This window comes from Amblyraja radiata, chromosome 3, assembly GCF_010909765.2.
Source record: "Amblyraja radiata isolate CabotCenter1 chromosome 3, sAmbRad1.1.pri, whole genome shotgun sequence".
In the NCBI taxonomy this organism is placed as follows: domain Eukaryota; kingdom Metazoa; phylum Chordata; class Chondrichthyes; order Rajiformes; family Rajidae; genus Amblyraja; species Amblyraja radiata.
The window spans coordinates 101158633-101180939 of record NC_045958.1 but is presented as its reverse complement, the minus strand read 5'-3'; the positions used below and the strand labels follow the sequence as shown (position 1 = coordinate 101180939).

Sequence of the window (22307 nt, the reverse complement as noted above, 5' to 3'; positions counted from 1 at the left end):
TTATTGCCTTCCATCACAGTGAGGAATGTGGGGAGTCCACTGTGGTGGATGTTTATGTTAACTTTCATGAAGTTGTATGTCTCATTGCTTTTTTTTTAGTATGGCTGTATGGTAAATCGAATACCACTGAACTTTAATTGGTACACTTGACAGTAAAAGACCTTGAACCTTGTGCACGTTACTGTTTTTCACAGCGCCACTGTCCATACTGCTTCCTACTGCACCATCTAGGCTTTGCTTCTCTGCAGCACTGCACAATCCCTGCTGCAACTCCTGCACTGCGTCCCTGTTGCACAATCCATGCATTGCTTGCCTGCTTCCCTGCACATTTCCCGCAATGCTTTCCTTGCTGCATTGAACATTCCCTGCATTTCTTCCCTTCCCTGCTGCACGATACCTGCATTGTTTTCCCAGTTGGTCTGCTCATTTATTGCACTGGATGTACAATTTATGCAATGCTTGCAGCACTGCACAATGCTGGCACTGCTTCCCTCCTGCATAATAACATGCACTGCGTGATCCCTTCAATACTCTCCTTGCTGCATTGCACAAACCTTGCATTGCTTCCCTGCTGCACTCCATTGACCCTGCATTACTCCCCTGTTACATTGCACACTTTGTGCACTGTTTCTCCACTGCACAATCCATGCACAGCTTTCCCTGCTGTTGCACTGGACATTCCCTGCATTTCTTCCCCGCTGTGCCGCACAATACCAGTGTTGTTTCCCCGTTGGTCTGCTCATTTATTGCACTGGATGTACAATTTATGCAATACTTGCAGCACTGCTGGAACTGCTTCCCTTCTGTACAATCCCTGCAATACTATCCTTGCCGCACTGCACAAACCCTGCATGGCTCCCCTATCGCACTGCACATTTCTTGCACCGTTTCTCCGTTTACACAATCCATGCGTTGCTTCTCAGCTACACATTGTCGCACTGCATAATCCATGCACTTAGTGTCCGATCCCCTGCAGCACTGCCTAATCCCTGCACGGGTTTGTGGGCTGCATGATCCTCCGGCAGCGATTGCAGATTCCTCGCACGGCTTTCTCGCACCGCTGCACAGCGCATCCCGCTGCATTCACGCCCCGCGATCCCTCCTCCCCGCTTCACTGTCACTTCCTGCGTTGCGGAGCCGATGCCGGCTCCTGCAGGGTGCGAAGTCCACGCGTCCCGGGCGGCGGCGGTGGGGCTACTGCTGCTGCCGGGCTGAGAGAGGCTGGCGCCGGGACAGGGAGCAGCCCCAGCCATGGCGAGCCGCCCGCTCTTCCGTGCGCTCATCATGGGCCCTCCCGGCTCTGGAAAGGGAACCGTGTCGGAGCGCATCGCCAAGAGCTTCGGTCTGAAGCAGCTCTCCAGCGGGGAGGTGCTGCGCGCCAATATCCGCGACCACACAGGTAGCGGGGGGGAGGGAGGGTGGGAGGCTGGATGGGGGGGGGGGGAGGAGGTGGTGGGGAAGGGGATGGATGGGGTGGAAAGAGAAGAGTGGGATGGGAAGGTGAGGGTGGGAGGGTATGAGGGAAGTTGGGGGTGAGAGTGTGGGAAGGGGTGAGATGGAGGAGGGGATGGAGGGAGGTGGTGGGAAAGGGAGGGGAGAGTAGTATCTCCGTCCATCCCCCTTCCGCCTGGTATTATCCCCGTCTCTCACCCCCCCCCCCCCCCCCCCATCCCCGGCTTTTATTCCACACCTATCTACCCCCGGATCTATCTCCACCACCCTCGGCCTCTATCTCCTACCCCCGGGTCTCTATCCTCGCTCATTTCTCAGGATCCCCCAGCTCCGGGCTCAGTCTGAGCTTACATCTAACCCCACCCCGCACCATCCAAGCCCGCACCGTCTATCTGCCGGGCTGAGTGGACAGGTCTCACAATGCGGGGAAACGGATTCCGTGCACTGAACAACTTCAGCAGTTAGCGGTGGTCTGGCCTCATCTGGAGACGACGGAGCCAGAGAGCAAAACAAAACACCAACGCCAACCTGCTGGAGGCACTCAGAAGGTCGCTCCGGCTCAGGCTGATGAAGGCTTTAGACGCCCGCCAGTGCAACTTCTCCCCGCGTTGTTTATACTGTGGCCTTTGAATCCGAACAGTGTAGCCTCAGCATCCACTGAGGAGACCCGAGTATATTTCAAAAGTGGAGAGACTCCCGGTTCGCACACAAAACCGAACAGTGGATTTTTGTTGTTGTTATGGGGAGCCTCACGTTGCAGTAGTTACTCTTCACCAAGGCCGACAAAATGCATCGTCAGTCTGCAGTGTGTTTCTGCACATTGTCTGCCCTTAGTGTTTTACATTAGTGGTTGATTACCAGAAGTAGATGTTGATTACCAGAAGTACCTCACTGGTAACAAAGCACTTTGGTTGTGGTGAAGTTATGAAAGGTGCCAAATAATTGCAAGTTCACCATTTTCATGGAAACTGATCAGACCTTACTCTCACGGATAGAATATCAGTCCAAACCCCACTCGTTTAAATGTGTAAGAAGGAACTGCAGACGCTGGTTTAAACTGGATAGATACAAAATGCTGGAGTAACTCAGCGGGACAGGCAGCATCTCTGGGGAGAAGGAATGGGTGACGTTTCGGGTATGAAGAAGGGTCTCGACCTGAAAAGTCACCCATTCCTTCCAGCTTTACTCCAGCTTCGGCCCAACCTGCCCACACTGGCCAACATGTCGCAGCTACACTAGTCCCTCCTGCGTGCGTTCGGTCCATATCCCTCCAAACTTGTCCTATCCATGTACCTGGACAACTGTTTCTCAAACATTGGGATAGTCCCCGCATCAACTACCTCCTCTGGCAGCTTGTTCCATACACCCACAACCCTTTGTGTGAAAAAGTTACCCCTCAGATTCCTATTAAATCTTTTCCCCTTCACCTTGAACCTATGTCCTCTGGTCCTTGATTCCCTTACTCTGGGCAAAAGATTCTGTGCATCTACTTGATCTATTCCTCTCATTATTTTATACACCTCAATAAGATCAGCCATCATCCTCCTGCGCTCCAAGGAATAGAGACCCAGCCTACTCAGCCTCTGCCTCTAGCTCAGACCCTCTGTTCCTGTCAACATCCTCGTAAATCTTCTTTGAACCTTTTTAAGCTTGACAATATTTTTCCTATAACCTGATGCCCAGAATTTGTGTCAGCCTTGCTCTTCAATTCAGTTAAGACTGATGAAAGCACGAAGGGTGACGTCTGAAGAAGGGTCTCGACCCGAAACGTCGCCTATTCCTTCGCTCCATAGATGCTGCCTCACCCGCTGAGTTTCTCCAGCATTTTTGACTACCTTCGATTTTTCCAGCATCTGCAGTTCTTTCTTAAAGCACGAAGGGTTATATTTATAATGAATAGCAATAATTAGTATCTTTGAGAAGGAGGTAATGTATACATGTTTAATTGCAACCTCTGTAATAGGTGGTTGGGAGGTTTATTGCCACGTGAAAGATCGGGTTGCTTGAGTATTTTTTACACAGCTTCTTTACGGCCTGTTTTGCATGCACAGCAGTTCTGGTAAGGGAAAGGCATAAACTGGCTGAACAGTAGGTCCTTGTATCTAGAACAATAAAATTGCCGTATCAGTGTAGTATTGAAAAGTTCAGTAAAACATAACCTTTTTTGGGCATACAGTGTGTGTCCCCGTTCAGTTGATGTGAATTGTGTTGGGTTTATACACTATATGTTTAGATCTTTGGGCAGCGGTAGAGTTGCTGCCTTAGAGCACCAGAGACCCGGGTTCAATCCTGACCTCGGGTGCTGTCTGTACAGAGTTTGCACGTTCTCCCTGGGACCACGTGGGTTTCCGCCGGGTGCTCCGGTTTAACCAACACTCCAAAGACATGCGGGTTTGTCAGTTAATTGGCTTCTGTAAATTGACCCGAGTGTAGGATGGAACTAATTGGTCGATGTGGACTCGGTGGGCTGTTTCCGCGCTGGATCTCTAAACTAAAGTAAATAAGGTCCTGAAAAGGACACAAAGTGCTGGAGTGATTTAGCGGGTGAGTCAGCATCTCTGGAGAACATTTGAATAGATGACGTTTCGGGTCGGGACCCTACTTTGGATCTTTAAATCATTATTATAGCGGCAACAACTTGCGTTTCTAAGGGACCCAACTGGAAACGTTGTTTGTACATTTCCGTCTACAGACGTTGCCTGATCCGGACCTGCTGCGTTCCTCCAGCATTTTGTTTAATTTGGCCTGACTCCCGGCAGCTGCAGTGTCTCGTGTCTCTATATTGAGGCTGCATTTAATTTGCTGATCTTGCAGCTGGCTGAACTGAAATGCTGAGTAATGAGCTTTAATTTGCAGAGTAATCTTGTGACATTCTGAAGCATGGCACAGAAAGTCAGTTTAGAGATACAGCGTGGAAACGGGCCCTTTGGCCCACAGACCACTGATCACCCGTTAATCCAGTTCCATCCTACACACGCCAGTAACAATTTACCAGCTCATTAACCTGCAAATCTCTACGTCTTTGGGATGTGGGAAGAAATCGGAGCACCCGGAGAAAATCCACGAGATGACAGGGAGAAAGTACAAATTCCACACGGACTGAGCTGATTGTCAGGTTCAAACCCGGGTTCATCGGCACTGTAAGGCAGCAACTCTACCACCGCGCCACTGTGCTGTCCAAATGAAGTGCTGTTGAAATGTGTTCACTTTGATAGCGTAGGACAACGCCTATTATTTAGATTAATACCATTTGAAATCTTTGTTTTTTTGGAATAGAATATCAGTACTACCCCCACCCTAGTCGTCCGACTAGTTTAACTGTGTTGGAAGGAACTGCAGATGTTGGTTTAAACCGAAGATAGACACAAAATGCTGGAGCAACTCAGCGGGTCAGGCAGCATCTCTGGAGAGAAGGAATGGGTGACGTTTCAGGTTGGGTCTGAAGAATGGTCTCGACCTGAAACGTCACCCATTCTTTCTCTCCAGAGACGCTGCCTGTTCCGCTGAGTTACTCGAGCTTTATGTGTCTATCTCAGGTTTAAAGGTTAATTGGCTTCTGTAAATTGAAAATTGTCCCTAGTCTGCCGGATAGCGTTAAGGTACGGGGTGATCGTTGGTCAGAACGGTCTCGGTGGACTGTTGCTCTAAAGCCAAAAGACTATAAAAATCGACAATGTGATCAATTATTCCCATATCAACAATTGCAGAATTGTCTGCTAACTTTGAGGGAAAAAGCTTGGTCAGACATTCTCTACTGTCTAATACTTATCTAATGTTGGCTGTTAATTCACAAGGTAAAGCCTATTGTTGAACTGGAACCATGATACTTTATCACTTGTTTGCTGAACCTTGGACCTGTCATGTCATGAACAGTAGTAGCTGGGGTGCTTCGAGGGGCAATAAAGTATGCTCGGCGATCGTTTCGCTGAACCCCTCCGCTCAGTCCGCCTGAATCTGCCTGGACTCCCGGTTGCTAAACACTTTAACTCCCCCTCCCATTCCCACACTGTCCTTTCTGCCCTGGGCCTCCTCCATTGTCAAAAGGGAGACGTCTCCCTCTCCCCTGACTCTCAGTCTGAAGAAGGATCTCGACCCGAAATGTCACCGATTGCTTTTCTCCAGAGATGCTGCCTGACCCGCCGAGTTACTCCAGCTTTTTGTGTCTTTATCTTTAGTTTGGTGGATCGGATGGCTGCTCTAAATTGCCTCTGTTGTTTAGGTGGATGGTCCAATCTGGGAGGGATTGATGAGAATGTGAATAGTTTACAGTGGGAGAATGGGATTGTTCCCTGAGCCAGCGGAACATTGGGCTGAACGATCTCCATCTATGACGTGAGGAATTATGGAAAATATGGGTTGATGGCCTCCGTGACATATAAATTGGTGAAGTTATGCACTTGGCCAGCACTTTATCCAAATTTGTGAGTCCTGTGTGTCTGAAGAAGGGTCTCGACTCGAAATGTCACCTATTTATGTTCTACAGAGATGCTGCCTGACCCGCTGAGTCACTCCAGCACTTTGCATCTTTTTGTTTGTATAGTCTGAAGAAGGATCCTGACCCGAAAGGTCACCTATCCACGTTCTCTAGAAATGCTGCCTGACCCGCTGTGTCGCTCCAGCACTTAATACAGGTTCAGACAGATGTGGAGCAAACCCGGGCAGGTGGGACAAGTGTAGATGGTGCATCTTAGTCAGTATGGGCAAGTTGGGCTGAAGGGCCTGTTTTCCATGCTGTATGACACCAAGGCTCTTTGTATCTTTTTCTTTATCCAGGTTTACTGGTTAGATAAGCTAATGTGAATTTTACAACCATTAATAAATTAAACATGACCAAAGTTCAGCAGCAATGAACCACGTTGAGCTGTGCTGCGACTGAGTGGATTATTTTTAATGTCTTGCTCAGGGCTCTTTTGAATTTTACTCAAAAATGCACCCAGTTTGTGAAGAAAAGTGAAATTTCATGACAGAATCAACCACACACGGTGATAGTTTCTAAGACTCTCAAGGGCCTGTCCTACTTGGTGATTTTTCCGACAACTGCCGGAGTCATTGTCTGACGAATGTGTCACCGAAAGATTTTGAACATTTCAAAATCCATCCGCGACAAAAAAAAAGTTGCGACACTCGAGGAAACACTTTTTCTGTGACCTGATGCGTCAATGATTGATACCGAGGTTTGCCGAAAAAAATCATCAAGTGGGACAGGCCCTTCAGTCTGAAGAAGGGTCCCAACCTGAAATGTCACCCATTCCTTCTCTCCAGAGATGCTGCCTGTCCCGCTGAGTTACTCCAGCATTTTGTGTCTATCTTCGGTGTAAACCAGCATCTGCAGTGCCTTCCTACACAAGATGAGTAATTGTTTCACTTTGGGCAGGTTGGGGCACCTCCTGTCAGTGTTGCGGTGCCAATGCTTGGGCCTTACGTGACGTTTGCTTCTCTCTCCCCACCCTGGAACCCCTCACCAATTCCGTGCGGTGACCATGCCATACAGCAAGGGTGACACAAAAAGCTGCAGTAACTCAGCGGGGCAGGCAGCATCTATAGAGAGAAGGAATAGGTGACATTTTTGGGTCGAGACCCTTCTTCAGACTGAGAGTCAGAGAAACAATGACTCATCGTGTGTACACACAATTGCTGGGGAAACTCAGCGGGTGCAGCAGCATCTATGGAGCGAAGGAAATAGGCGACGTTTCGGGCCGAAACCCTTCTTCAGACTGATGGGGGGTGGGGAAAGAAAGAAGGAAAAGGGGAGGAGGAGGAGGAGCCCGAGGGCGGGCGGATGGGAGGGTGGGAGGAGACAGCTAGAGGGTTAAGGAAGGGGAGGAGACAGCACGGGCTAGCCAAATTGGGAGAATTCAATGTTAATGCCATAAGGACGCTCTGGCAATGGAGGAGACCCAGGACAGAGAGGTCGGATTGGGAATGGGAGGGGGAGTTGAAGTGCTGAGCCACCGGGAGGTCAGGTAGGTTATTGCGGACTGAGCGGAGGTGTTCGGCGAAACGATCGCCCAACCTACGCTTGGTCTCACCGATGTAAATCAGCTGACATCTAGAGCAACGGATGCAGTAGATGAGGTTGGAGGAGATACAGGTGAACCTTTGTCGCACCTGGAACGACTGCTTGGGACCTTGAATGGAGTCGAGGGGGGAGGTGAAGGGACAGGTGTTGCATTTCTTGCGGTTGCAATGGAAAGTGCCCGGGGAGGGGGTGGTGCGGGTGGGAAGGGAAGAATTGACGAGGGAGTTGCGGAGGGAGCGGTCTTTGCGGAAGGCAGACATGGGGGGAGATGGGAAGATGTGGCGAGTGGTGGGGTCACGTTGGAGGTGGCGGAAATGGCGGAGGATTATGTGTTGTATTTGCCGGCTGGTGGGGTGAAAGGTGAGGACCAGAGGGACTCTGCCCTTGTTGCGTGTGCGGGGATGGGGAGAGAGAGCAGTGTTACGGGGTATGGATGAGACCCTGGTGTGAGCCTCATCTATGGTGGCGGAGGGGAATCCCCGTTCCCTGAAGAACGAGGACATTTCCGATGCCCTGGTATGAAATGTCTCATCCTGGGAACAGATGCGGCGTAGGCGGAGGAATTGGGAGTAGGGGATGGAGTCTTTACAGGGGGCAGGGTGGGAAGACGTGTAGTCCAGATAGCCATGTGAGTCAGTGGGTTTGTAATGTATGTCGGTCAGGAGTCTTGAAAAAGCTACTTTCTTAACTACTAAACCAGGTTCGCTTCTTAATAAACAGACACCACACAAACTGTTTGGTAGACCAGTTCAAAACTTTACTTAACATCGGCCGATGGAAGGGAGGGAGAACTCCAGTCAAGTGACCATTACAGACACTTGACCGTCCTCCGTTCACCTCACTGAACAACAGAATTAAATTGCCTTAAATAGGGTTTTTTTGTCCCCTTAGCACATTTCAGACATTAGTCATGGTCAGAGGTACAGGAAAAGGTTTCCACAGAATGCATCACATCAAAGGCCTTTTGTTTACATAGTACAAGATAACATTGGCCATTTGGTTTACGACATTTTATCTTTCTACTTCCCTGGTTCCTTTCTCGTCCTTCATAAACATTGGCTATTTGGATAAGGCCATTTTATCTTCACAGAGATCACCCTAGCTCTTTCGCTGCTTCCTCTCTGTCATTTGGTCCCTCATAAACATTGGCCATTTGGTTTATGGCATCTTACTTCAAAGAGATCTAGCTCTTCTCTGCTTGTCACTTGGGAGACAATGTTATGGTATTTATTATCTCACACACCCGCAACCTAAGGCAAGCCTAATTTGAGACTAAATATAAGCTGTAAGCTAGCCCAGAAGCCAATTTAATATCTTCTTATATTTTAACTAAAATTCAGCTTCATCATTCCATCCTTTTATCAAATTTTTGATAACAACTACAGTCCTTGCTGAGTACATACGAAAGACCATAAGCATCTCATCAGACAAATTAATAGTACACTAGTAACACAATCATTTCATAGTGGACAATCGTTCCACAAGTCCCTCCAAACATTTTAAATGGCCACCAACCTCCCCCGGACGTGACACTAAGATACTACCATAGGACAGGAAAAGGATCATTAAAATTGCTCAGCCTTTATTCGGCTTCGCTTGGAATTCCCCGTGTGCTGGTGTAACTGGTTCATGCTTCTCTTGTGTGGCACTGCATTTGCAACATAACAATGCCTGTCACAAATATACTGTTTCCTAAAAATACACCAGTGCCTTGGTTGTGGCAAAAACAGGTAGATTTAACTGGCCTTTGCAGACCTCTTACTGTCTGTAGTCAGGCTATCTTTGCTGTGCTTGTCATGTTTGACTTCAATCTTGTTTAAAAGGAGGTGTGTACCATCCTTTAAATGTGGGTTAGTCCACAAGCTTGCCAGTCTGAAGAAAGTTCAGTCCATGTGGGCTGGGCCACCCCAGAATACAGGGAGCATCAATAGCCCATCGTCCTTGTTTCCACAAACTGTTCACAGTCAATCAAATGTATCCAGCGACGATGAGCTTCAATCTTTACAGCAGTTCATGTTGTTAGCACAACACTTGGTTGTTCTTTTCAACACAGTCTCAATTCTTCTTGTCCCAGCACCATCATCGTATAGCTTTTATGGCCTTGGTCACTGGTTTCCAGCAAAAACTCCTCCAACCTGGGAATGTAGATCTGGCAAGACATGGGTTAATTGCCGTCCATACATAATTAGTTAATTGCCCAGGGCCTGTAAGTGGCTTCCCCCCACTCTCCAGGGGGTGGACACAGCAGCCTTTTCCTGTATCAATAAAAAGTTGTGAATCTTGTTCCCCAGCTGAGTTTCTCCAGCACTTTTGTCTACATTTGATCCTCCAGAATCTCCAGTTCCTTCTTAACACTTCCCTGTGAATTTATTCTTTAATCCGATTATATCCGAAGAGGCTCTCCCCACCTAAATATTCAATTCTCCAAATATGTTCTCTTCCCCAATCTACTTTATGTTCTCACCTTTCATCCCTCATTGTGAGTTCCCTCTAACCCCCTTTTGTAAGTCATAATACAATTTTTCATCTACCTTCATGTTCCTCAAACAGCACATGCTTCAACATCTTTTTGTTTGCTTGCAAACAGTAATCTTGCTTCATTTGCGTTTTAAAAGAAAACCTCTGTTATCATATCAAAACAACCTTTCCCAAAAGAACTCACTCAGAATCAGTAATCAATAATACATTTTCTTTTTCTCTGTAATTTTGTCATTGCCAATCTCATTTAACACTTTAATCGGGATGAGTCTTTTTTAAACTTGGTTCAAAAGATTTATAATCAACCAACACATTTTATCATTCGAGTATAGCTCCGCCCCCCATTCATGCCTGTTTCTTCACGGAGCACACCATAAACTGTCCATTTGCATTTTAAAGGACAAACTTCTTAAAGCGACACACAACTTTGCTCATTGCTTCGAATTTCACACATTCCACATAAAAAACATTGCTTTACAATCAGTACATATACAAAAACATTGTTTTACCAGCAGTATATAATATTTCATCTTCAAAGACATCTCTTTGTAATTTACTTTCCCTTTTTCTGACAAGACTTCTGTTTACCAAAATCCTGGTTACCTAACCCTAATTGGACATTGATCCAGATCATGATTAGTCAGACTCCCCTTGACTTTTCAGTCTCCCTACCTTATCCTAATTTCTCCATCAAATTTTCCTTCATCCCCAATTTTTTTATAACATAGTTGCCTGTCAGAAAAAGGATTTACCTCCGGGGTAATTTTGTTTTGCAATCCCCATTGACTCTTTCCACCATCCCAGATGCCTGTGGGTGGTGTACACAGTGAATTGCTGTTGAATCTTACAATGTGCACATATTTCCTTATTAATAGTGGTTAAAATGAGGACCATTGTCTGAGCTTATGACATTAGGTAGGCCAAACCTGGGAATAACTTCTCTTAACAACAATGTTACCATAGTTTCAGCAGTATTATTAGTGGTTGGTAGAGCTTCACTCCACCTGCTAAATAAATCTAAAATCACTAAGCAATATTTATAACACTGGGCCCTTGGCATTTCAATAAAATCAATCTGTATGCATTCAAACGATCGTGATGGCATTGGCGTCACCGCTGAAGGTATCTTAGTTGCTTTGCCTGGATTACTTTGTTGGCAAATTTTACATTCAGAGGCCTGCCACCACATTTCCTTTGTTATCCTATCATTCCCTCCTTACCAGCATGGGTAAGACGGGTAAAAATGTATCGTATACACCAACTTGTCCAAGCGGGGTGTGCTGAATCAATGGCACAGCCCTCTTGTTTCCATAGTTATTATTATATATGAGAGGCGTCCCTCTGTAATGTACATACCTCCTTCATGTTTGGCAGGACCGTTCTATTTGCTAGCATCTGTTTACGTGCTGTCACTACGCATTTGGATGTACAGGCTGCATTGTTTGGATACACTATCAGCAACCTATTACCTTTTGCTATAGGGTCCCCAGCACCAGTGTGTGCAGTACATTTAACAATGACCAGCTGTTCTGGTAGCATCAATGCGTTAAACAAATTACGCACAGAAAGGCATTCCCGTGCTCCCAATCCTGGGGAGCTTTGTAAGGTCAGAACTTCAAGGTATAGGGATGTTACTGACGGAACTGTCCCAGGTAAAGATGCAATTGCTACTGGTAGGGCATAGGGAGGTGGACATCTCCCAAGATTATCTAACTCCTCATCTTCATTACCAAATAGGGTCGTCGTGCCAGACATGAAGTCTCCTCCAGAGTATTTACCAGTACTGGGTTTATTTTTTACTAATCATCACCTGTTTCTCACCTCCTGTCTGTCTTTTAATTATTTCCGCTTGTTCCTCTGCCCACTGGCATTCTAGTTGCAATACGTTCCATCCTTTCCGAGTGCTATCCTTGTTTCTTATCCGTATCCCCTTCTTACATACAGCATCCATCCAACTTCAAACTCTATACTCTCCTCATGCTTCTTCACTGCGTCTGCGTCCCATGTTTTAATTCCTTTCTTCCATTTCTTTCCTGCCTTCCTTTCCCATATCAACACCTCTGCTTTTTTAAATTGTCTCGACATTCCATGTGCCCCCTACTGGCCAGGCTTCATCCCCTAACCGTTTGGTCAACTTGTAACTTAACATTCTAAATTTCTTATTATACCTAGGATTCAAATAACACATATGTTGGACTGTTATCCAGAGCATTCCCCATAGATAGATAGAAAGAAAGAGAAAACAGACTTCTTAATTCCGAATCGTTCCAAATATATCAACTAGGCTGACCCGCTAATGAGACCCCAGTTTCTCAATTTGGCTGACTTTTTAACCCTTTAATATACGACCCAAGTGTCTCAACGAGGCCAACTCGATAACCGAGACCCCAGTGTCAACCTGGCAGACGTTTTAAACTTAATATACAACGCCACTTATTTCTCAATCCGACAACTCTTCGGATGTCTCAATGGGCCAGACGCACACCTCAACCCCAGTATCTCAACCCGACAAATCACGGATGTCTCAACGAGGCCGATGAGCCCTTGGTAGAGAGAGATAAAAAAGAGAAAACAAAGAGAGATAGAAAGAGAAACCGCTCAAGTCCTTCTTAAAAATATACACAAGCCCTTCTTAAAAATACATGCACAATGCTGTCTTAAAAATTCATACACAATCCCTTCTTAAAAAAACATATAAAACCCAACTGGTCTTACCTTTGTCTGTTTCTAAGAACCTCGGCAGGGAACCAATTCAATGTCTGCTGAAGGATCACAGATGTTCCCGGGAGTTTCTAGGGAGTCGGTCTTACAAGGGGGCCGATAGAGCTCAGTTATCTCCCTTCCAATCCCGGCAACCTCTGCAACCTCTTGCACAGTCAGCTGTTGATGTGGTCCCAGCGAGGCCTGCATAACTACGCCAATGAAAAAGCTACTTTCTTAACTACTAAACCAGGTTCGCTTCTTAATAAACAGACACCACACAAACTGTTTGGTAGACCAGTTCAAAACTTTACTTATTATCGGCCGATGGAAGGGAGGGAGAACTCCAGTCAAGTGACCATTACAGACACTTGACCGTCCTCCGTTCACCTCACTGAACAACAGAATTACATTGCCTTAAATAGTTTTTTTTTGTCCCCTTAGCACATTTCAGACATTAGTCATGGTCAGAGGTACAGGAAAAGGTTTCCACAGAATGCATCACATCAAAGGCCTTTTGTTTACATAGTACAAGATAACATTGGCCATTTGGTTTACGACATTTTATCTTTCTACTTCCCTGGTTCCTTTCTCGTCCTTCATAAACATTGGCTATTTGGATAAGGCCATTTTATCTTCACAGAGATCACCCTAGCTCTTTCGCTGCTTCCTCTCTGTCATTTGGTCCCTCATAAACATTGGCCATTTGGTTTATGGCATCTTACTTCAAAGAGATCTAGCTCTTCTCTGCTTGTCACTTGGGAGACAATGTTATGGTATTTATTATCTCACACACCCGCAACCTAAGGCAAGCCTAATTTGAGACTAAATATAAGATGTAAGCTAGCCCAGAAGCCAATTTAATATCTTCTTATATTTTAACTAAAATTCAGCTTCATCAGTCTGTCCCCTGCGATGGAGATGGTGAGGTCAAGGAATGGTAGGGAAGTGTCGGAAATCGTCCAGGTGTATTGGAGTGCCGGATGGAAGTTGGTGGTGAAGTGGATGAAGTCAGTCAGTTGTGTGTGGGTGCAGGAGGTGGCACCAAAGCAGTCGTCAATGTGGTCCCCTCCTCCCCTTTTCCTTCTTTCTTTCCCCACCCCCCATCAGTCTGAAGAAGGGTTTCGGCCCGAAACGTCGCCTATTTCCTTCGCTCCATAGATGCTGCTGCACCCGCTGAGTTTCCCCAGCAATTGTGTGTACCTTCGATATTCCAGCATCTGCAGTTCCCTTTTGAACACTCATCGTGTGTGGTTGATTTCGTAATCAAATTTACCATGGAGTAAACTTGCTGCAGAATCACGTGGAACACAGAACAGTACAGGAATGGGCCCTTCGGCCCATTTTGTTTTTTGCCGAACGTAATAGACATCATCTGCAGGGTGACACTTAAGTCCCGCTGAGTTGCTCCAGCATTTTGTGTCTGTCTTCGGTGTAGAACCAGCATCTGCAGTTCCTTCCTACACACTCTTATCATAAGACAGCATCTCTGAGAGTCAAGGTGGTTAAATGGGACCTTACACTTGTCCGTAACAATAGTAATAAGGTGTTTCCTGTGTTGCAGAGGTTGGATCGCTCGCCAAGTCGTTTATTGACAAAGGGAAACTGGTGCCCGATAATGTAATCACTCGGCTAGTACTGCAAGAACTAAAGAATATAGATCAGTACAGCTGGCTGCTGGATGGTAAGGCACTGACGGACCTCTGACTGGGCACTAACAATGCACCAAAGTATGGTGCTCGGAACCAATACTAGAGCGCTCTATGATCTTTGCTCGGAAGTGACTCACCAATTTGTATCAGTGTAACACAAGTGTAATGCCTTATCTTGATGTTTGAATTCTTGCAGTCAAGACAAGATATCATGGCTGGTTACTTGGGATAATCTGTAGGTAGGGAGATCAAGTTTACATGTAGGTAGAACATGATACAACACAGCAAATTCACACCTTAAAGATAACCCCTTATTTACTTAGCTTGGTTTGGTAAAGCCAGCTAGCTTGTGAAAGATAAGACTGGAAACAGAGTGCAGGCAGCTCCCAGCTTACGACAATGAATGAATGAATGATCCTTATTGTCACATGCACATAGGTACTGTGAAATACTTTGTTTTGTAGACAAGCTCGGCAGTACACAAGTGTTGCCACGTGCCTGGCACCTACAATGTACCAAACAGTCCAATCTGCTGCCTGCTCGGTGTCGTGAGTTAATGATGTTGTCTGAGGCTTGTGTGGAATGTATTGTGTGCAGTTTTGGTCTCCAAATGTGAGGAAGCACATTCTAGCCATTGAGGGAGTGCAGCGCAGGTTCACGAGGTTAATTCCCGGGACGGCGGGACTGTCATATGTTGATAGAATGGAGCGGTTGGGCATGTACACTCTGGAGTTTAGAAGGATGAGAGGCATTCTTATTGAAACATGTAAGATTATTAAGGGCTTGGACACGCTAGAGGCAGGAAACATGTTCCCGAAGTTGTGGGGTCCAGAACCAGGGGCCACAGTTTAAGAATAAGGAGTAAACCATTTAGAACGGAGATGAGGAAACACGTTTTCACAGAGAGGATTGTGAATCTGTAGAATTCTCTGCCTCAGAAGATAGTGGAGGCCAAGTCTCTGGATGCTTTCAAGAGAGAGTTAGATAGAGCTCTTAAAGATAGCGGAGTCAGGGAATATGGGGAGAAGGCAGGAACGGGGTACTAATTGTGGATGATCAGCCATGATCACAGTGAAGGGCTGAATGGCCTACTCCTGCACCTATTGTCTATAATGTAGTTGGTTTATGTACAAAGGGCACAAAGTACTGGAGTAACTTAGCAGATCAGGCAGCATCTGTGACCTTTCAGGACGAGTAGGGTCTTGACCCAAACCATCACCTATCCATGTTTTTCAGAGATGCTGTCGGACCTGCTGAATTACTCCAGCACTTTGTGCCCTTTTGTGTGAATGTTACTTCTAGATGCTCCACACTAGCAAGAAAACTATCTGTGCATAACTGTTCATCGCTTTCAATCATATTAACGTGTAGATGTCAATGTAACGTCCTTCTGTTTTATCATTTATTTTTGTTCAGCTTGAATACAAATTATTTTGAATCTTGAATCTTGAATCTTATTCGCAAACAAATTTAGCCTTTAATTTGCGTTTTAAATAAAGATGGAATACTTTCATTTTAAATGGGGGTCATTGTTAGTGATAGACGCAGGACCAGTCAGAGTGGAGATAAATAAGGTGAAACTGTTTCTAGTAGCATGAGGTACCGTGAGGGGAATTGTTAGTCAAAGACTTGTGATTAACACTTAATGCTCCCTGTGGCCTCATAAAACTACTCTTCATAGACGCAAAAAGCTGGAGTAATTCAGCGGGTCAGACAGCATCTCTGGAGAAAAGAAACAGGTGACGTCTCGGGTCGAGACCCTTTTTTTGCTTTTGCAATCTTTTGCTTTTATGTGTGAACACAGAAGGACTTGTTAAATTTACTTCTACAAATTAATATGATAGATAGTAATGAACAATTTCTCACTGATAGTTTTCTTGCTAATGTGGAGCATGTAGTTTTAGTTTAGAGACACAGCGTAAAAACAGGCCCATCTACCCACCGAGTCCACACCGACCAGCGATCCCCGCACATTAACACAATTCGACACACACTGGGGACAATTTATCCTTAAGGGCCTGTCTCACTTGCCGATTTTTTCGCCGACTGCTGGCATCATTGACTGACATATCTGGTCACCGAAAAATTTGCGGAGTGATGCCACCGTGACGCGGCGTGATGACGTGCAACGCGTGGTGTTTTTTCAAGTGTCGCAACATTTTCTTTGGCGCCACTGGATTTTGAAATGTTCAAAGTCTTTTGGCGACACTGATATGCTGTAAAAATCACCAAGTGGGACTGGCCCTTTATACCAAGTATACAAACCCAAGCCAATTAACCTACAAACATGGACTTCTTTGGAGTGCGGGAAGAAACCAAAGATCTCGGAGAAAACCCACGCTGGCACGGGGAGAACGAACAAACTCCGTACTGACAGCACCCGTAGTCGGAATCGAATCCGGACCTCTGGCACTGCAAGTGCTGTTGGGCAGCAACTCTACCGCTGTGCCGCCCATAAAAGAGGTAACATTCACTCAAAAGAACACAAATGCTGGAGTAATTCAGCAGGTCAAGCAGTTTCTCTGGAGAACATGGATAGACGACTGTTTGGGTCAAGACCCTTCTCTACCTGAAAGGTCATTGATCCATAGATGCTGCCTGACCTGCTGAGTTACTCCAGCGCTTTGTGCCCGTATGTACATTAACCAACTACATTCACACATGCCTCATGCAACATTCTTAGTTCACGACAGCTAGCTTTGTTTGTTTGATTTTTAGAAATTAAACTCCGTTAAACATTATGAAGGGAAGCCTTTGATGTTGCTTCGAAAAAGGTTTATCGCCATTCACTACATTGTTTGCTTCTTGCCATTGTTTACCAGGGTTCCCCAGAACTGTCCCGCAGGCAGAAGAACTGCACAAAATTTACCAGCTGGACACCGTCATTAAATTGAAGGTTCCCTTTGAGACCATCAAAGAGCGCCTGACATCCCGCTGGATCCACCCTGGCAGCGGGAGGGTTTACAACACGAACTTCAATCCGCCCACAGTGGCAGTTGAGTATCCCACATTAATGGCTTCATCAGCCTTGAGTTTAGTTTATTGTCACGTGTACCGAGGTACAGTGGAAAGCTTTTTGTCGCGTGCTAACCAGTCAGCGGAAAGACAACACATGATTACAACCGAGCCATCTACAGTGCACAGATACATGATAGATGGATTTACGTGAATGATAATGAGTGCAAGATAAGTCAGTGAAGTCTGATCAGAGTTAGTCCGAGGTTCTCTAATGAAGTAGATAGTAGATCAGGATCACTCTCTAGTTGGTGGGAGGATGATTCAGCTGCCTGATAATAGCAGGGGAGAAACTGTCCCTGAATCTGGAGGTGTGCGTTTTCGCACTTCTATACCTTTAGCCCGATGGGAGGGGCGAAGACAGAGTGACTGGGGTACAACTCGTCCTTGTTTATGCCGCTGGCCTTGCCGAGGCAGAGTGAGGTGTAAATGGAGTCAGTGGAAGGGAGGTTGGTTTGTGTGATGGTCTGGGCTGCGTCCACGATTTTCTGCAATTTCTTGCGGTCTTGGATGGAGCTGTTCCCAAACCAAGCTGTGATGCATCCCGATAAAATGCTTGAGAAGTTGTTGAGGGTTGTTGGGGACATGCCGAACTTACTAATGGGCCCGTCCCATTTAGGCGACTCTGGCCGACTGCCAGGGACTCATTTTAATGGAATTCACCTACGACACCTGGTGACAACCTACGACAACACTTACTACAACCTATAACAGCAAAAATTGTTGCTAGTCGCCAAAAAACTTTCAACATGTGGCAGTGGCAGTCGCTTCTAGTCGCCCAATAAATCGCCTAAGTGGGACAGCCCCATAAACTTACTAAGGGAGTAGAGGCGTCGGGGTTTAAAATCGCATTTAAAAACTTAAAATACACCCACGGAGGCTTGTTTCCCTTCCAGAACCTTGTCATTAAGACTGTTGTCATGTTTGCAAAATAGTTACTTAAATTTATTTACTTGGAAGTGTGGTATTGTTTTGTTTTTAATCCCTCTAATTTACAGTTAAAAAAAAACTCGGATTGAGTGGACGTAGAAATGATGCTTCCAGTATGAGAGAAGTGTAGAACCAGTGGGCTCAGAATAAAAGGACGTACCTTTAGAGTGAAGATCAGGAGGATTTACTGCAGCCAGAGGGTGGTGAATCTGTGGCTGTGGAGGCCACGTTATTGGGTATTTGTAAGTGAGATTGATAGGTTCTTGATTGGTAGGGACCTCAAAGGTTATGGGGCAAAGGCATGGGTTTGAGGGAAAAATAGATCAGCCATGTTTGAATGGCAGAGTGATACAGTGAGGAAACAGGCCCTTCGGCCCAACTTGCCCACACTGGACAGCATGTCCCAGCTACACTAGTCCCACCTGCCAGTATTTGGTCCACATCACTCCAAAACCTGTCCTGTCCATGAGCATCTCTATGGAATTATGGTAGGGTGGGGTGGGGGTGTAGGTGAAACCCAGTTTCCTTCACTGATTTTATTCTCTGAATTGATCTGAACCAAGGGGATTGATGATCTCACAGGAGAACCTCTGGTTCAGCGTGACGACGACAAGCCAGAGACGGTGACATTAAGACTCCAGGCCTATGAAGAATTAACCCAGCCGGTTCTGGAATACTATCGGTGAGTGAAGAAACAGCAGTGCTCAACTGTTGGTGATGGCAAATTTTATTTATTGAATTTTGGTTTTATATGGAATCAACATATTCGACAAAAAGATTTTGGGTCAGATTGTCTGGGTGGTGTTGCGACCAAATTCTCACATGACAAGTGATGAGCAGCATTCGAGCTGCTGCGACAGCGCCAGAGCCCCGGTACATTCTTGACCTCGGGTGCTGTCTGTACGCAGTTTGCACATTCTCCCATTGACCATGTGGGTTTTCCCTGGGTGCTCCAGTTTCCTCCCACACTCCAAAGACATGCAGGTTTGTTGGTTAACAAAGGTAGACAGAAATGCTGGAGAAACTCAGCGGGTGAGGCAGCATCTATAGAGCAAAGGAAATAGGCAACGTTTCAGGTCGAAATCCTTCTTCTTTGTCGGTTAGTTGGCTTCTGCAAATTGCCCCTAGCATGTAGGCTAGAACTGGTGTACTGGTGGTCGTTGGTCAGTGAGGACTGAAGGGCCTGTTACCACGCTGTATCTATAAACTAAACTAAGGTGGATGCCATTTAAGACTGATTTGAAAAAAAACATATTCACCCAGAGAGTTGTGAATTTGTGGAATTCCCTGCCGCAGAGGGCAGTGGAGGCCAAATCACTGGATGGATTTAAGAGAGAGTTAGATAGAGCTCTAGGGGCTAGTGGAATCAAGGGATATGGGGAGAGGGCAGGCACGGCTTATTGATTGGGGACGATCAGCCATGATCACAATGAATGGCGGTGCTGACTCGACGGGCAGAATGGCCTCCTCCTGCACCTATTTTCTATGATTCTATGATACCGCCTAAGACAATGGGGAAGTTTAAATTCATGTAATTAAATAAATCTGTCATTAAAATTACCAAATTGTGGTCTGTATGGACTTCAGCAAGCCTTTGATAAATTGGTAGGCTGCACTGGAAGGTGAGATCGCACGGGATGCAGGGAGATCTAGCTATCTGGATACAGGAACACCACCAAGTCTTGACACAGCAGGTCAGGCAGCATCTGTGCAGCACATAGACAGGTGATGTTTCAGGTCGGGTCCCTTCTTCAGAATGATTGCGGTGAGTGGTGGGGGGATACTGCATTCAGAATGGGCTTTAATGGTGGGAAACTAGAGGGCGGTGGTGGTGGAAGGTGTTTTTCAGACTGAAGGCCTGCGGCTACTGGTGCCGCAAGCTGGGACTATTGGTGTTTGTCATCTAAATCAACGTTTGGATGAGAATGTGTCAGGTATGATTGCCGGGTGTTGCATTTGGGAAGTCAAACCAGGGAAGCACTTCCACAGTAAATGGTAGGGCCTTGGGGAGTGGTGTAGAGCAGAGGCATCTAAGAATACAAGTATGTCTTCACACAGCGTAGTTGTGTATGGAACAAGCTGCCAGAGGAAGTGGTTGGGGCAGGTGCTTAAATTTGGACAGCTACATGGATAGGAATGGTTTGGAGATATTGGTCAAGTGCATTAGGGTTAGGGACTAGCTTAGAAGTACATCATGGGCGAGTTGGACCATATGACTATGACGTATGACTATATGACTTTATTCCTAGGAATGTCGGAGGCTGAGGGGTGACCCGATAAAGGTTTATAAAATCAATGGGATGAATACACACATGCACAGTGGAATCAAAAACCAGAGGACATACATCAGGTTTGAAGTGAGCAAGGAAAGATTTAAAAGGGACCCGAGGGGCAACTAATTTTAAAACGGAGGAAGGTGCATATATGGAACGAGCTGCCAGAGGTGGCGGTGAAAGTGGATACAATTACAATATTTAATAGACACTTTAGACAAGTTTTTGGATAGGGAAGGTTTTGGGGCGGGGGGGGGGGGGGGGGTGCGACGAGCTCAACATGGCCAAATGGGACTATCTCAGATGGGCAATCTGGGTGTCATGAGTGGGTTGGGCTGAAGAGTCTGTTTCCGTGCTGTATTACTCTGTGATTCTAAGCCTGCTATTTGTGCTTTTTATAGGAGTAGAGGTGTTTTAGAGGTCTTCTCGGGAACAGAAACCGACAAGATCTGGCCTCATGTCCATGCCTTCCTCAGTAAGAAGCTGCCAGTGCTGTGTTAACCGGAGCAACGGCAAGAGGACAGAAAGCAAGCTCTCTAAAATGACTTTGGTGCTGATTGCATAACTAATAGAAGGGGAAATGTTGTGAAAATTATCTTTTGATATTTTAAACAGAAATGATATAGATTTTTCAATGTATTTTTAGCAGAAATTTTAAGGAAACATTTTAAAAGTATTGTTCGTAGCTAATTAAACAACAAAAGTTAGTGTTGAGAACTAAAACACAAATCCCTGTTTTGTTTCCAGTCTGAAGAAGGGTTTCGGCCCGAAACGTCGCCTATTTCCTTCGCTCCATAGATGCTGCTGCACCCGCTGAGTTTCCCCAGCAATTTTGTGTACCTTCCCTGTTTTGTTTACAAGGTTGACAACGTGTTGTACTAGTATTAATTATTTCACACGGACCAATAATTTGTGGAACAATTTGTGTGATGTCCAGTTGAATGAGGACCCTATCATGGGCTACTACAAAAGATAGGATGAGGCAGTTTTTCCAAACGGACGAGGATAGAACTGGTTATATGTGGTTTTAAAAAAGGCCAAGTGCTGGTGTAACAAAGCAGGTCAGGCAGCAAGTCTGGAAAACATGGATTGGTGACGTTGCGGATTGGGGCTCTTCTTCAGTCTGAACAAGGGTCCCAACACGAAATGTCAGCTGCCTATGTTCTCCAGCGATGCTGCCAGACCCGCTGAGGTACTCCAGCACTTTGTGTGTTTTTCTTTCCACGCCAGCATCTGCAATCCCCCGTGCCTCCGAGGCCATACGCGGTGTTGCTCAGGAACTGCACGTTGGCCGGCTGGTTGACACCAAGCTGAGTCCTTCAGTCACCGACCAACGTTTCCTGTCACTGACACAGTATGTGCAGAGGAAGATGTACGATGACCGATTGCAGGTCTTTTTGAAGTGTCCCCAGTCATGTTGGTTAGTATGGCTTCCTGGAGTAAGTGAAGACTGGAGAAGTGGAAGCCCTTCTCTGAAACATTGTCACTGGCCTTAATGGGAAGGGAAACTAGTTCACGAATCTGTTTGCAGTTTTTGAAGCAAAGAATGTCGTCAGGTGCTTAAATATAATTTATGGCACCCACACCCATGGTTGGGCAGTAAAACACAGTATGAAAATCAGAAAAGTTAGACAAGGGTTCGTGACCTTTGGTCTGAACTGGGGGGGGGGGGGGGTGGGTGGGAGGAGATACAACAGGTTTTAAGGATGTGCAGATGCAGGGAAAAGATAAAGAAACAAACTAAATGCTGTAAAAGTGAACAACAGGAGAAACAAGAACTGGAAATAA

At 46.0% G+C, this 22307-nt stretch overlaps 1 protein-coding gene across 2 annotated transcripts; it reads left to right on the top strand.

The window, feature by feature from the left end:
- Nucleotides 1-1034: 1034 nt before the first annotated feature.
- On the top strand, nucleotides 1035-22269 carry ak3 (adenylate kinase 3). Of its 2 annotated transcripts, XR_004411476.1 has the most exons (6): nucleotides 1037-1399; nucleotides 14214-14333; nucleotides 17124-17296; nucleotides 18810-18928; nucleotides 20921-21248; nucleotides 21362-22269. XR_004411476.1 is itself a non-coding variant. In XM_033018431.1 (5 exons), the coding sequence occupies exons 1-5, from the start codon at nucleotides 1252-1254 to the stop codon at nucleotides 21018-21020; spliced, it is 660 nt and encodes a 219-aa protein (XP_032874322.1). In that variant the 5' UTR covers nucleotides 1035-1251; the 3' UTR covers nucleotides 21021-21242. The 2 variants fall into 2 exon arrangements, 1 of the variants encoding a protein (XP_032874322.1); XM_033018431.1 differs by lacking the exon at nucleotides 21362-22269 and having other exon boundaries at nucleotides 1035-1399; nucleotides 20921-21242.
- The last annotated feature ends 38 nt before the right edge of the window (nucleotides 22270-22307 follow it).